We start from the raw sequence: 16,286 nt of genomic DNA on the forward strand, positions 1-16,286 counted from the left end.
CGCGAGCATGGAAAATAAACCTCCAGGCGAGATTCTCAACCCGGGAAGGTCAGGTTTCTCATTGCGAGTTGTCGCGAAAGCTCGCGTTGAGAAACTACCAGTCCGCTTTGAGAAAGCTGCAGCTCGAGTAAAAATCTACTCGAGCGGCAGAAAAGTATAGCTTGCACTGTGCAAGGTGCCGTTTTCAATGATTGCACAGTGCCGGATGCTTGTCCGCACTGTGCAATCATTGAAAACATCATCTTGCACAGTGCGAACATGCTACTACGCAGTTTGCGTAGTGCTACGCGTAGCTCGCGTAGTGCAAAGTGCACTTTGCGTAGCTACGCGTAGCGCTACTTTGCAAACTACGCCCACCCCTAGTTTTGTATATTCCGCTTGGTCGGTACCAGATTAGTTCAGTCAAAGTACCCAAACTGCCAGACAACAACATCCAAAAATACAGGAAAGGAGGGATTGTAAATCAGACTGAGTGAATTACAGAAACTAGTTCTGCAAGGGAGCAGTTGAACATTTCACCAGACATCTTGAGAGTTTTGGGTCTGGGATCTAGGAGCAAGAAATCACAAGCTTGGCTCATTCACAGGAGAGAATGAAGACAATCTGAAGGTGATGCGCCATTTGGGAAAAGAACACACTGGTCTCAATGATCATTATTTATTCACACTGTATACATAGATTCTGGTTCCAAATGTGAAACAGGAAACAGTCGGAACAATTCTGGCAGAGCCATGCATTGTCTGACAAGGCAAGCACCACCACGCTTGCCTTATTCACGTATATGCCTCAACCACGCATATGTGTGGTTAAGGCAGTGCGCAAACAAGCTGCTGCTGGTCAGAAGCAGGAAGGATTGGGAGAGGATGCAGTGAGGTAAGTGGGGCTGGCCAGGGTTTTGGGGGGCGTTGGTAAGGTTTGGGGAGGTATTTTTCAGGATTGGGGTGTTGGGTAGTTTTTGGCCTTAGGTGAGGGCAGGGTAGTTTTTAGGGCTCGGGGGAAGGGTCGTTTTTTAAAATCAGGGGTTAAGGTTTTGGGCCTCTGGGCAGTGGAAGGGGTTGGGGTAGTTTTAGGGACAGCGCTGGGTTGGGGGGAGTCGGGTAGTGTCATTTAGGGCTTAGGGCCGGGGGAGGTGGGGTTGAAGTAGTGGTGACAATAGCCACACATACTCACTTACCATTCATGCCTTTACCACAAAACTACGTGGTAAAGGCATGCGTGGTAAAGGAATGCGTAGTTAAGAATCATTAGTTGTTCGAGCTGTGTGGTAGAGGCACACATGGTTTAGCCATGCGTGCCTCATCATACAACCATGTGAAACACACCACACACAACAAGCTATTGATGGAGTAAATTACAAAGGGTTGTATATGTTTTCAAGACATACACTCTAAGGTCTTCTTTTTTAGGATGAAGTTTTTGGTAATTCTCCCAGGCCAGCAAAATCTTGTTTCGCACTTAAGTGAAGATCTGAATAAAGGAGTAGATGTGTTCCTCAAAGTCACAGATTCAGGGCACCGTGAGGTATGGTTCACAATAAAGGGACCTTTAACTACTGAAATTGGAACAAATGATGCCATTGTCTGCCTTCCAAAAATTACCACTCAGCTGGTAAGTCAGGCCAGTCCGGAAAAACCACTCTGTGTCAACTACTTTGATGGTAGAACGGGGAGATAGAGCAGTGTCACTATTGTCTCCTGTTTTCATGATTCTGAGGAGCCTGTCTAGGGACAACTTGTAAGCTGTCTGGAAAAAAGCATGAAACATGAGCTATGCTGCAGCACATTCACTTTTGGACCATCAAGCTGTGTGCATGAGTACAGAAAACTCACTGCATATGGGATCTAAAGCAGCCAATAAGCCCTGTAGCTCAGATCCTGCTGTGGGAGTGCATGCATTGTTGGGCACCTGTGTACCTGATGAGTATGTTTTTTGATTTGAGTTTTAGTTAGCACTCTCATCGGATGTTTCCCTCTAAGAGGAACACTCCATCTGAGATCCTCTAGGTGGGCTGTCTCCGCTATCCTCAACTCAACAAGATTATTCCCCAGCATGCAGGACAGGAAGAAGTCGTTCCACACAACAACCATTAATTTCTCTTTTTTATTTACTTTCTCCAGTTATAATTTATTAAAGGGTGCAAGAAAGTTACCCAAACGACCAATTTAGCAATGCTTATGTGCTCCTTCATTTACTTATGGGTATGATAAACCCATGGTCATGGTGCCTTAGAATCACAGAGCCCAAGGCCACAATGACCTTGTAAGTAGGATCAATAGAGGTGTTTTTGGGTGTTGGGCAGTACCCCCAAGAGTGATATTTAAAATGTTCTGTATAATAAATAAATCTACCATTCTTCACGAGCCCCATTCAAAAAGTCTAAATCCGCTGTCTGCGCTCAGTTACACAAACACAGGCCAATGAAGGCTGAACCGTTAGAGTTCGTTCATGGCCATGAAACACTGAAAGTAGAAAATCCTCTTAGTTATTGATATCAAACTTCGGAACTACATGCTCATCTATCTGAGTTATTAATCAACAGAAATCTAGAAAACATTTCAAGCTATGTCAGCTTCCCCTATTAACCATGCAGATCAAAAAATAACATTTGGGGCCAGATCTACGTTGGTAATCGTTTGAGATTACCGAATAGCAAATTCTTATAGTTCGCTATTTGGCAATCGCAAACACTGATGTACAAATGTGTCTTTGACTCATTCTGCGATTTCCGGTATGTGACAAACAGACCTACCTCATTAATATTCATGAGCTAGCTCTCGGTTTGCGACCTATTGGGAATCACAAAATTCAAAGTGATGGGGCAAACAACCATGTCTGTGATTGCTTTTCAATAAAGCATTGTTTTTTTTATGCAGCCCATTTTCCTTAAAGGAAAACGTGATACATTTAAAAAAAAAAAAAAGTTTTCTTTTCAGTTTTTGAATGGAGGCAGTGGTCCTTGGGCCCACTTCCTGCTCTTATAAACAGTTTTTACAAACATTCCTAGAGGGGAAGGGGTGCTCTTGGGAACCCCCTCCCATTTGCAAATGGGTTACCACCTACTTGAAGTAGTGTGTAAAATATTTTGAGACTGCATTTCGGTTGCAAAACCTTCACACACACTGCGATTCGGTACTAAGAAGGGACACGCCCCTAAAGAAGCCCCTTCCGAATACCAAATTGCAAACCCAATTTGTGATTTTGTAATAGGTTACCAAATCACAAATTGAGTCTTTATACTTTGTAAATGAAAAAAGATATTTTTCAAAAGGCCTGATTCTGTGAATCAGGCCGTTTGGTAACAAAAACAAGCTTTGTACATCTGGCCCTCGGTTCCTATTAGAAAATTGTTCTGGGCACACACCTTCTTATATGTGTGTTCTTTACATATGACCAAGTATTCTAAGGCCATGCTATAATGGTCTTTCCCAAGTGCTGTCTTCATTATCCTCTCTTGCAGTGAACTCTTCTCCACGATCTTACAAAACCATGTTTCATTAAACAACAATGCCCCTGCGCTATACACATTAAGTTATTCCTTAATAGTACTGATATCAGTAAAGTATAGAAACGTGGTGGAAGTTGTTTAAGCAAATCTAAACTTTAGGTCAAACTTCGAGAACAATTATACATAGTTGAAGATATACGAGTTAAGAAACAATCTGTTCTTGGTGTAGCCACTTCTGTTTATTGTTCCATTTCACAAGCCAACACGTGTTTCATCGCAGGGAACAAACTGCGAATCTTCAGGGCCTCGTAAGTTAAAGGTGAAATCCGTTAGACAAAACGCCCAAGTAGGGGCGTTGCGTGGAATCCTGAATTCGGATTTCCAAGCGTACACACTCGGGCTGTGCCGGATCTGACGAGTCTCAATTATTCACGAGTTAAGTGAAAAACCGGGAGGAGAAGAAAGTTCGTGGTTGGGCGGATACGCTGCTAAGTCCACGAGGCGGTTGCACCTAGTTAGCACAGTTCTCCCTCTTTTGGTTCCCGGCGCCGTGTTTCGAAGACGAACGCACCAAGAATAGATTGTTTCTTAACTCATATATCTTCAACTATGTATAATTGTTCTCGAAGTTTGACCTAAAGTTTAGATTTGCTTAAACAACTTCCACCACGTTTCTATACTTTACTGATATCAGTACTATTAAGGAATAACGTAATGTGTATAGCGCAGGGGCATTGTTGTTTATTGTAATTGTGTGGATCGTTCTGGTCCATCCTGGAGCGGTTGTGAGGGATTACCGCTCGCCTCATTGCCTACACTGACCAATCTTTGAAAATATTACCTTGCGGCCACCCAGGTAGTGCGCCTAGTATTTCTGGAACACTAAAAGACCTCCCAGCTGTCTATTAAAACCATGTTTCATCTTCCCCTTTTTCACTCTCTCTCTTTTAGATCTTCCAAAAAAGATTGAATGGATCGTTGGATTTCTATCGAAGATGGCATGACTACAGGCATGGATTTGGTCAAGCTGATGGAGAGTACTGGCTAGGTAGGTACAGCAGCTGTGAATTGTCAATAGAAGCTAACAATATCTTTCTTTATTAACATCCCTTCCTTTGTATCATCCCTGAAGACGAGCTCCCATGTGTACTGGACACCCATTGAGATTCATTACTGTGAGTGCTGGTCAGCACATCACATTGCTGAGCCCTAACCAGGGTCAATGGCACCTACGTTCCACCCATTCTTTACCGAGGATGGGGGTTTGGTGTTGATCCTCTGACACAGTGTGTGATCTGGGAGGAAGGCCTAATGGGGGACGTATTTGCTGCCTATTCATTTTCTTCAACATGGAGAATCCTAGAACTACACAGCTGTCTGCTTAGTATAGTCCATATGATATGTACAGCAATTCTCATACTTCATGGCACACTGGAAGCCACCCACGCAGCCATAAATCACCTGGTACAGAAATCCAGATTCCCCCTAGCCGAGAGTGACGGCTGCTGCCAAAAGCAGATGCTCTTGAGGCGAGAGGAATTGTGGGATGATTGTTGTACTGCTACTTCTGGGTAAAAGTCTGAGTATCTGAAGAGAATAAACCTGCTGCCAGTGTCTTTGGGAGTTGGCGCAGTGGGAGTCTCTTTGAGTTAAAAGCGGAAGTAGCTCTCCTCCTCCCACCGGCGAGTGAGCAGCGGTGGGCAGGTAGCACGCTTGTTTCTTGCAGAAGTCAATGTATACTTCTCAAAGCCGTACTCCACGCTGATGTGGCTTCCCTAAACGTCTTTTTGAGGTTGGATATTGAAACTTAGGTGGTTGAATCCGTTCAGGTGCAGAGTCGCCCTGACCTCACCTGAATCTAGGTATTACTAAAGGGTGTACTGAGTGTCGCCGTCTCAAACCCCTGTACTTCACTTCACACATTTTACCTTTGCACAGACTGAAGATTCGCCAAAGGATCCACTAGGGACCACAATAGGTGTGAAACATTTCGCCCTGATACCATTACTTTTTGTCACCACATGCACTGAGATACTCAGAAGGAAAATACCTCCAACCCTGACTATCAGATTCAGAGTATTCCTCTTGGCTCTAGTTTTTAACCATATCGCATGGACCCCAGAATAAAGTTTTTCAGGGTACTAGTGTGATACTTTTATCTCATTCACACCACTCCCCACACACCCGCACATAACACTGCAGGGTTCCTCAAAAAGATCTCTGACAAATAACCCTCTTGCGGGGCCCATGGGGGACAGCAGCGCCACCCCCACGAGGAACAACACCCAATGATGAAGCATGACACCCGCTTGGGTGTGTGTGGGCACTTCTTCAACAAGGAGGGATTCCCCCCTCTGACCTCTGTTTATCCAACCGATATTCCTTCTAGGAGTTCCTTTCACCTCTCCTTCCAGCGACCTAATAGGCTAACTTTTTTTTAGGAACAGTTACCCTCCAGTGATTGACACCTTTGGTGGAGCCGACATGCCTGTCTAACCCAAGGGCCTGATTTGCTCGGATGCAAGGGGGACTTCTGCCTCCATTAATGGCAGAGTATGTGCTAAGACCTCACCAAAGATTTGAATAATGGAAATAATGATCAAAAAACAAAGATACATATATTCTTCTAGTTTGTGACAGTCAGAGAGGAAGTCTGGAAGCTCTTTACTTTTGGGTGCGAGAGACTGTTCAGTCACGAGTGCCCAGGATGGAACAGACTCTGTCCAAATAAATCCAGACAGCTCAGCCCGCCATCTCCCTGGCTCTCCTAGAAACAAGGTACCCTTGGTAGATACTCAAGCTAGAGAACAACATGAATCCTGTCTCTTAAGTTGGCTGTGAAGCCATCAGGACTCCTATGACTGGTTCTAGGCACTGTCCCCAAAACCTCCCATACAGTAGACCTCACGTTCACTGGTAGGACACCCAGTTACTCTTTCCTGCTACTGGAGACCACCCAACTTCACTTTGACTAACATTTTTGACCAACATTTGAATAACATTTAATTAAAACATAGATTTTTCATGAATTCTGGAAATACCTGAACATTCTGACTGAATTTTATAATTTAGTGATTAGGTTTTTTAAAACTTTGAAATGGATATTCTGTTTATTTATTTTTCTGTATGACCTTTATGTGTATTTCTCATTTTAATGTGTCACTGACATCGTAGTATCGTACAAGTTTATGCCCAGCATTCAGTTGGCCTCCTTGTCTGACTATTGACGTTCCATGGTCAATTGCAGGTCTTCAGTACATTCATCTGCTGACCCTGCAGAGAAAGTATGAGCTGAGAATTGATCTGGAGGATTTCGAGGGCAATACAGCATCTGCCAGCTATGCTGAATTCTCTGTCTCTCCTGGGGCCATCAACGCTGCTTTGGACGGCTACACTCTACATGTGGCTGGTTTTCGTGATGGAGGCGCAGGTAAGGCTGCGAGGCTTGTCGGAACCTTTGTGAGCCTCATATGTCAAAAACCAGAACAACGATTGCTTGGCGGATCCTCTTTAAAAAGATGACACTTTTAATTAGCCTCAAACATTTGAAATAGGAATAAAATCGAAATATTCAGGGAATGTGCTTCTATAATGAGTACACATAGAAAGGAATATGTCCTCTTTGTACTTATTGGGAGTTGGACATTTCAGGACCAATCCCCAAAGCCAAGTAAGAGTATGTAAAAGAGTACCCCTGTAGTACTACATCTCGAAGTCATGTATGCTGTTGTGAATCAGACCCAAAATCTTTTAACCAATATGTAGACCTGTTTTTAAGAGTATAAAAGTCGCCAATCACAACAATTTACAGACTCCTAAATGGTACAAAAGTCAATTAGGAATTTTGAAAAATGATCCGGGTGTTATTTAAGCGCAATGAAAGTTTTTTCTGACGTTTACATCATTTAGAATTGTTAATCAAAAAGTTAAAATGATTGAACAGTTGAGTTGTTGATTGAAGAGATGGACTGTGCTATTTTCTCACAGCAGTGGGGGTTCTTTCAGGGGTGTAGGGAGTTACAGGCCCCCAACTCTGCAAAAGGCCTATGAAGCTGTGACATAGGCCAGGCTCTTGGGCCCTTCATCACATATTGCAGGGGGCCCCCTTATTTTGCGTTACGCCTCTGGAACCTTCACTTCATACTGGGGGCAACTCTTATAGTTCAGGTCAATGCCATCCGAACTTCCCCCAGCAACACCCATTTATTGAGTATCCCTTGCCACAAGTGCTGCCTGCATGTAATAATGTTAGACACAAGGTAAAATGGCGACTGGTCCACCTCAGGTGGAACCTTAAACGTGCATTAATACTCATTAACAGGACCCTTGGAGGGCGAGTACTAGTGCCATTGTTGCTCTATCCGTACATGGTATGGGCAAGTTAACCCTTGATCAGGCCCCATTTATAATATTGACTTCAAGTCAGGTTGGCAGTCTCTGCAGCTGGTAAAATACTTTACTGAAGGACAATGCATCTGTAGCACACAATATGAGCACCATGGAATAATAGTAATATTTTAAAGGTGCTATTGAGATATACGGATGCGTAGATAAATACATAAAATTGAGTTTATCAGATAGAAAGGCTGGAAAATTGAGCCCTTACTTCCTTAGTATCGGGTAAAACCTGCCCTTTGCATGCAGTAGCTGCTGCATTAAACCTCAGAATTTCAACTGCATTGACCAGTTTTGGTATATTTGGTAGCGATTACAGGAGTCCAAGTGGGGTCACAGGAACTCCTCTGAACGTGAGATAATTTAATAACGCTGTAATCCAAATATGAATCATTTCATAGAGCACATGCCACAAGTTAAAAGGTTTCTTGGAGAATAGTTATTATTATTATTATTATTAGTAGTAGTAGTAGTAGTATATGGGACTCATGTTTATGATATTCAAATGATAAAAGGATGAGTAAGCCATCTGGGAATTAAACTAAAGACATGCAGAGAATGCACAGATCTCTGAACCCAGTGAAAGTAGCATGCTTGCTTGATTAACATATAGTAAGGTAGCTCAAATGGATGAGTGTTGCATTGGCCCTAGTGTGAGGTAGGATAAACTCAACTTTTCAGTCATCTAAGGTTTATAAAGTGAGCATCCCTGAGCTGAGTAATGTTATGTTATATTGATTTGTGGTTCCATGTTTAAATATCGATGTAAAAAATGTAGTTTACAAAAATATTGATGTAAAAATATCAAATACAAAAATATCACTCCCTATATTTAAACAGGTAAGCACAATAATATTGAATGAAAAATATCGAAGTAAAAAATATAGATGTAAACAAAATGGACTTAAAATATATATAACAAACACAATATATTAAATAATATTAATATTTTAACAAAATATATTACATTTAACATATTTTTTAACTAAATATAACTAAATATAACAAATAAACGTAATTAAAAAAAATACAAATGCACAAAAATGTGTACATATACATATATTGACCTAAATACATTTTATTAACTATTATCTTTATTTAATTTATAAACTTTTAAATTATATAAAAATAAAATATATACATATATCAATAATTTAAAATAAAATAAAACATCCCATAATTAATTAACACATTAAACTATTAAAAAAAACATACATTTCACAACACAATAATTACAATAGCAGGAAAAATGTTGGATAGCTTAGGGGTAAAAATTACTATTCCCACTCAAGTGAGTGCAAAAGCAGGGAAAGTGTTGAATAGTGGAAGGGTACAAATTACTATTCCCACTCCAGTGAGCGCAACAGCAGGGAAAGTGTTGGATAGCGGAGGGATAAAAATTACTATTCCCACTCAAGTTCGTGCAACAGTAGGGAAAGTGTTGCATAGCAGAGGGGTAAAAATTACTATTCCCACTCTAGTGAGTGCAACAGTAGTGAAAGTGTTGGATAGCGGAGGAGTAAAAATTACTATTCCCACTCCAGTGAGTGAAAAGCAAGGAAAGTGTTGGATAGCGGAGGGGTAAAAAATACTATTCCCACTCTAGGGAGTGCAACAGTAAGGAAAGTGCACAATACCACACCAAATTAAAATGTAATTTCCATTATTAACACAAATAATATTGAAATTGAAATATATTATTAAAAACGATTTATAAACATTAATTAATTACACATTGTTTAACACTATATTCTCCACAATACACACCTAACATTTATTACACAATTACAATTACTAATTAATTAATACAAATTAATTAACAAATAATTATTAATTCATCAATAAAAAATCAATTACTTCCCACCCTTTCCACCATTTACACCTATACACACCACAACACACACCTAAAATTAATTAAACAATTACTATACTTAATTAATATTTAATTAATTTAAATTAATTAACAACTAATTATCAAACCATTATGAATAAATTAATGTACACATTTAACTCAATAACATCACAATTATACAATTATGAATAAATATAAATTATTAAATACATTTCATATAATGAAATTACTTCCCACGCTATTCCCCCATAAACCTACAACCGACTACAGAACTAAAAAAGCAAAATTCAATTTAAAACAATTTATTAACTACTATAAATAATAAATAAAATCTATATAATTAAATTTCTTCCCACTCTATTCCCCTATAAACCTCAACCTGCTACAGAACTAAAAACACAAAATTGTATTTAAAAAAAAAAAATATGAACTACTAAAATGTTAACACATATACTAAAAATACAAACAATTCTCCTACAAAATACTAAAATCCATAACATTAATAATAAATCGATATTTTTAACAACTATATTTTTGTAAACGATATTTGACACTTCGATATTTTTGCAATTGATATTATTTACCTAACAATCAATATTCTTGACCACATTATTTTTCCATCGATATTTCTATCCCACGATATTTTTACCTCAATATTTCTGTACATCGATATTTATACATTGATATTCTAGCTCTATACCTGATTTGTAAAGCACACAAATCAACTGAGAGGGTGTCCAGGTGCTTGGACAGGTGTGTAGGTGTGTGGTCCCCAACGTACTTATATGAAGAGCTAGGACTTCAGCTTCTTGTGGAACTCAAGAAATGAGAAGGAGACTGTGATGTGTTAAAGAAGGCTGTTCCATGTCTTGGATGCAATGTAGGTGAATGAGCAATGTCTAGTTTTGCTTTTGCGGATGCAGGGAATGTGTGCGAGTGAGAGTGAGGCAGAGCGTTGGTGTCTGTTCGGTTGGACAAAGTGTATGCGGCTGATCAGGAATTCTGGTCCTGTGTTGCGTAGGTCTTTGTATATGTGTGAGAACATTGAATTGGCTGTGCTTGCGAATGGGGACCCAGTGAAGCTTCCTGAGGTGTTGTGTGATGTGGGTGCAGCGTGGGATATCGAGTATGAGGCTTGTGGTAGTGTTCTTAATGGTCCAGGGTCTGTGAAGGAGTTGTTTGGTCATTCCAAAAGAGAGAGTGGTGCCGTATTCCAGCCTGCTGGTGATGAGCTCTTGTGTGACAGTCGGTCTGGTGTCCTGAGGCAACCATTTAAAGATCTTTTGCAGCTTGCGTAGGATGTGAAAGCAGGTTGTGCCCACTCCATTTGACTTGAGCCGGCATGTTGAGTTAGTCGTTTAGGATGTTCCCAAGATAATTCTTGCGTGGTATTTGGATGTGGGTATTAGTCGTAGCTCTGACGGCCACCAGGTGAAGCCCCATGGGGAGGTCTTGTTGATGAAGACCAGTACTTCCATCTCATTGGAGTTGAGCTTCAGACAGGTAGTTTGTATCTAGGCTGCCACCATGGTCATGCAGTTGCTGAAGTTGGTTCTGGTGGTGGTTGTCTTTTCTGTCAGGGAGACTACAAGTTGGGTGTCATCGGCGTAAATAATAGTGATGTCTTGTGATCGGATGATGTTGGCGAGCGGTGTCATGTATATGTTTAAAAGGGTGGGGCTGAAGAATGATCCCTGTGGCACTTCGAATATACATTTCTTCGTCTTTAATGTGAAGGGAAGCAGCCTGACCCTTTGGGTCTTCCCATGAGGAAGGAAAAGATCCATTTGAGAGTTGATCCCTGTATGCCAGTCTCATGGAGCCTTCTGATGAGGGTGTTATGGGTGACAAAAGGCCACAGAAAGGTCAAGCAGGATGCAGGCCGCTGTTTCTCATCGGTCCAGGGTGATTCAAATGTTGTTGATGGCTGCAATGAGTGCTGTTTAGGTGCTGTGGTTCTTTCTGAATCCTGATTCTGTGTTGTGTAGAAGATGGTGAACATTGAGGTGGGTTGTGAGTTGCTTGTAGATAGCCTTTTCAATCACTTTGACTGGATGGGTAGCAGGGAGATGGGTGGGAATTTGCTCAGTTGATTCTGGTCAACTGTGGGCTTCTTCTTCTTCTTGAGTAATAACAGCACCAGACACTTAAGCACCTAGAGGCGGTTCATTTTGTGGATGACTCAACATAAATGTTATGCCAAGATGTGGTGTAAGAATTTAAGTGGAAATAACGGGGTATAAATGTGCATATAGACACGGTAAAGTAGGTGTTGTGCCATGTTCAGAACAACTCAAATGTACATTTCTGTATTCATTCTCACAGGTGATTCGTTAACACCACACAGCGGTGCAAAGTTCTCCACTTTGGACCGTGACCGGGAAATGCATGTCCAGCACTGTGCGCAGTATGCCAGGGGAGCATTCTGGTACCACGATGAGGGGTGTGTTACCACAAACCTGAATGGACGTTACCTGGGGCCTAGGCCCAAGTCAGCCCTGGAAATTGGTTTTACCTGGTCTTCCTGGCGAGGACAAGACTATTCACTGAAGAGGAGCGAAATGAAGATCCGACCTGTGACAGCAATTAATGGGGAAGCATTGGCTTAACAGCAATTTTTTATATGTCATTGATCATTTCAATGTAATCTAGTTTGTTTGTTTGGATAACAAAGAGTGACTAACCATATAGTCAATCATACATCACACAGAAGGTACTGAAATTCGTCAACCTTTATAAATTATTATGAGATATTTGTAACTAAAACTCTGTTGTTCCCATTGTTTTTTTATAAAGATTTTATTGAATCAAGGAAAGTGACAAATAAAGGAACATTGCATTACAAATTTATAAATATTGATTATAACATTGTAAAAAAAACTTGGAGAATATTTTAGTGAAAAAAATAGAAAAGAGCAAGTTTAAGATGCAATGTAATATAAAATATTGAGTTTTTGTAGATAAGATCCCTAATGGATTAAGCTGTGCTGTATAAAAGAGCCCAAGCATGGAAGGTAATAGGATCATATGGCCCCTTAGATTTCGATCAGACTTAGCAGGGTTGAATGGTCTAAAGCCAAAATGAAAGATGAAGTGTTACCGTATTGGTGATTTGCAAACTTGTTTCAAATCACGTATTTGGAGGAGATTGACTGAAGAGTCTTCATGTCGTCTTTGTAACTCCTTTAAGGAAAACATTTGTCACATTTTCTTTACCTGCCCAGCCCTAATGACGGAGCGTAAAGGACTGTTGAGGGAGTTTTTTCAGAAATACCATAAGTACATGTCGGCAAGCAGTTAAAGTCTGTCTCCAAGGGGATGATTTGATGTTTTGTGGCAAATTCCTGAAGTTTATCTCTATTGCTGAGTCAAAACTAGCCCGGTTTGAGTTATAACAGTAATTGTCAGTGACACATGTATTGTGCAGCGCAGCTGATGACTATGGGGCCTATTAGGATGGCGGTCGGAAAATCATTCCGACTGCCATGGTAGCGTTAAAACACCACCCGCTAGGACTGCGGTAAAACCGCTGGTGCAATTAGTATGCTCCGCAGTCGAAATCCGACCGAGGCGGTCGGTTTCTGGCAGTTAACATTGTGGCTGTTGCTGCTGCCAGCAGCACCGCCGTGATGTCCAAAAAAGCATGTCCTGCATGTCCTTGGCCTGTGTGGCAGGCACTGCACAGTGCCTGCCACCTGGTACAGGGACATGTACCCCACCAGTGCACCCACAAACCCACCAACACATTGGGGATCCACAATGCGGTCCCACCACCGTGAAAGGCTGGCTACTGCCGGCATCATAATTGTGCCGGCGGTGCTTGCCCCTGACCCACTACAATTGTAGCAGTCCAACTCCGCATGCCAGGCAAGAGGGTGGACTGCTACGGGCGGAAAAGTGGCGGGCGGAAAATCACACCGCTACGGTCACGACTGCAATGCTAATCGGACTGGCGTTTTTCAGAGTTTCGATGGCGGGCGGATGTCCTCCGCCGGTCCGGCGGTTGCTACAGCCGGCCCGGCGGCAGTCATCGGCCCGCCATCCTAATAGACCCCATAGTGTCTATATTTGTTTAAAAAAATTATATGAATTGGTGACCTAATCAAGTATGAATTTTATTGGTTTTACCCTCAACTGTGAACGTTTATAGTAAAGTACGATTGATCATGTTAAAGTAGGCAGTTTAAACTTGTAGCTCTGCTATCATACAAATAGATTTAATATGAAGTAAGGCATTTAGTAAAGGCACGTAGCACTTTGTTTTGACAATTTTGCACCATTTGACATTCATGGTAACAACATTGCCTGTTGAGACATTTTAAATGCAAGTATATTAAACTGGAACAACAAGGTCCATGCTCTGTAATACTTTCAACATTAAAGCACTTTCTCTCCAACTATTAATTGGGCAAAGTTAGCAGGATTATGTTCCATGGTAGTTTTAAAATGTGGTTCATTGTTCTCTGACCTATGACTCAGGTTAAGGATTTCTCCGTATTGCATGGGTTGAGATTTAAAGAAATAAATTTCTTCTGTCCCAAATGACTGATGACGGATTTTGTGATGTACTGGATGATGTTTTTTACTGGTGATCATATTGTGATGTATTGTACGTTTTAATTAACTGAACAATAAAGTATTACTTACTTAAAACAAAAAGAGAAGAAGAGAATGAAAAGAAAGAAGAAAGATAGAAAAGGAGGCAGAATAATAAAGGAATAGAGATTACTGATGGCCTTATAAAATTGCAAATGAAGAAACATTAAATACAGCAAAATAAAAAAAAGACTAGTATTATTCAATACAATAGTGTAAATGAATTGTAATAAAATATGTCGTAAGAAAGTATACAGTCAATCAAAAGAGGGCAGATGTCCCTTTGCGAAGGGTATTAAGTAGTTAGTAAGCAGCATCCATAGTTGAGTGCACTTGATAAATAACTGCAACAAATCAGTATTATAGCTGTCTAGTCTATAGTGATAACAAACTGAATTCCACCAAGATAAAAGATTGGGATTGTTGGTGGACTTCCAATTGGAGATGATAGTAGAAATAGCTATGGATAGCATAATAATTTTCCAAGTGCCTTATGCAAACTCCAAAGTTCATGAGCACTTTCTAAGAACAAAAGATTTTGTGAAAAAGGTATGTGAATCAGGTTAATGTCAGTAATGTGATTCCAAATTCCAACCCAAAAGGCAGATAAAGTTGGACAGGAAAAGAGCATGTGGAAATCTGTACCTGGGTGAGTGTGGCAATACCAGCAGGTGTCATGTTGTGTAAGTTTGAGTTTAAAAAGGGGAGTTAAAAAAAAGTCTATACTCAGGCAAATATTTTATTTCACCAAAACTCATTTTTCTTCATTATTGTGCCTGAAAGCACTTTCAAATATGTGAGTTCAGAATACCAGCTGGAAGAAACCTGTTTGCGTTTGATTCAATAGACAATAATGTTGCTCTATAATAATCTGGGCCAGTACAGGGTTTACATGGCAATTGTCTTACCTTCTTATTCAGCAATGGTTCATGTTTAAAAAATATCACTTTTGGGGGCGTGGCCAGCAGGGAAATGGAGTAGACGCGTACCTCTGCAGCTTTGCTTGGTATCTGTTTCCAATGCAGCTAAAGCAGCCCATCGACTGCGGGTCCTGGGCACCCACCAGCGGCAGTTTCTGTCCAAGGTCATCGATGCTCCTCCCCCTTTAATTTCACTCTCAGGGAAGGCCAATACCTAAATGAAAGCAAAGACTTTAAATTTGCTTCTTCAAAAAAAAAAAAAATAGGGCCCGATTCACAGAACTAACTTAAGACAAAATCCTAAACTTACTACTTTTGGTATTCACAGAAGTTAGGATTTTGTCTTAAGTTTGTCTTATGACAGACTTAAGTTAGGATTTTGTCTTAAATCTGTCTTAAGTTTGTCTTAAGACAAACTTAAGACAAAATCCTAACTTCTGTGAATACCAAAAGTAGTAAGTTTAGGATTTTGTCTTATGTTAGTTCTGTGAATCGGGCCCGTAGTGACACATCTCTTGCTTGGGGACGGGGCTGTGCACATTGGCACTCACTGTCCTTGTTTGTTGCTGTGATGATGACTCGTCATGACACTGCAACAGACACGGACAAAGTTTATAGTGTTTGACGGGCTGATGATCTCTCAGCCCTAAGGCCCATGAGGTCATCAGATGGGCAAAGGCACAGCACTGAGGACCAGTCTCCACCTCCCAATAAGGGCTCAATTAAGCCCAGGTGGTTTCGACTGAAGCACTGTAGAGCTGGGGCTCCGCGCCAATCAGGGAGTGGAAAGCTTGGTCACCCCACCCTTTCTTCTCATCACAGGGGGTTGGGGATCTGTGACAAATTGGGAAAGAGTGTGGTCAACTGCAGGTGGGAGGCTGAGAAATTGAGTGTGGGTAGTTTGTCATCAAGACTTTCGAAGACACACTGCACAGACTTGAGGTGTCTGCTTCCTGCCACACTGCAGGACTGTGAACATTTATTTACGCTCTAGTGTTTGTGGCTTTACTGGCAGCCAGAAGACAAGGTGGGGCCCCCTGAAGGTGCATGTTTCTGTGTCGGCCTGCCCCTTAAGTGC

At 41.0% G+C, this 16,286-nt stretch overlaps 1 protein-coding gene across 1 annotated transcript in view; it reads left to right on the forward strand.

Annotated features, from left to right (window-relative positions):
- The window catches only part of LOC147703665 (microfibril-associated glycoprotein 4-like), a 75,163-nt gene extending 60,812 nt beyond the window's left edge, over positions 1 to 14,351 (forward strand). Inside the window, exons 4-6 of the mRNA XM_086928942.1 lie at positions 4,397 to 4,493; positions 6,693 to 6,875; positions 12,018 to 14,351. Coding sequence (XP_086785068.1) covers positions 4,397 to 4,493; positions 6,693 to 6,875; positions 12,018 to 12,301 — 564 coding nt within the window. The 3' untranslated portion in view covers positions 12,302 to 14,351. The remainder of the gene's footprint in view (positions 1 to 4,396; positions 4,494 to 6,692; positions 6,876 to 12,017) is intronic.
- Positions 14,352 to 16,286: the final 1,935 nt, after the last annotated feature.

Source organism: Lissotriton vulgaris, chromosome 7, assembly GCF_964263255.1.
Source record: "Lissotriton vulgaris chromosome 7, aLisVul1.2, whole genome shotgun sequence".
NCBI classification, from domain to species: Eukaryota; Metazoa; Chordata; class Amphibia; order Caudata; family Salamandridae; genus Lissotriton; species Lissotriton vulgaris.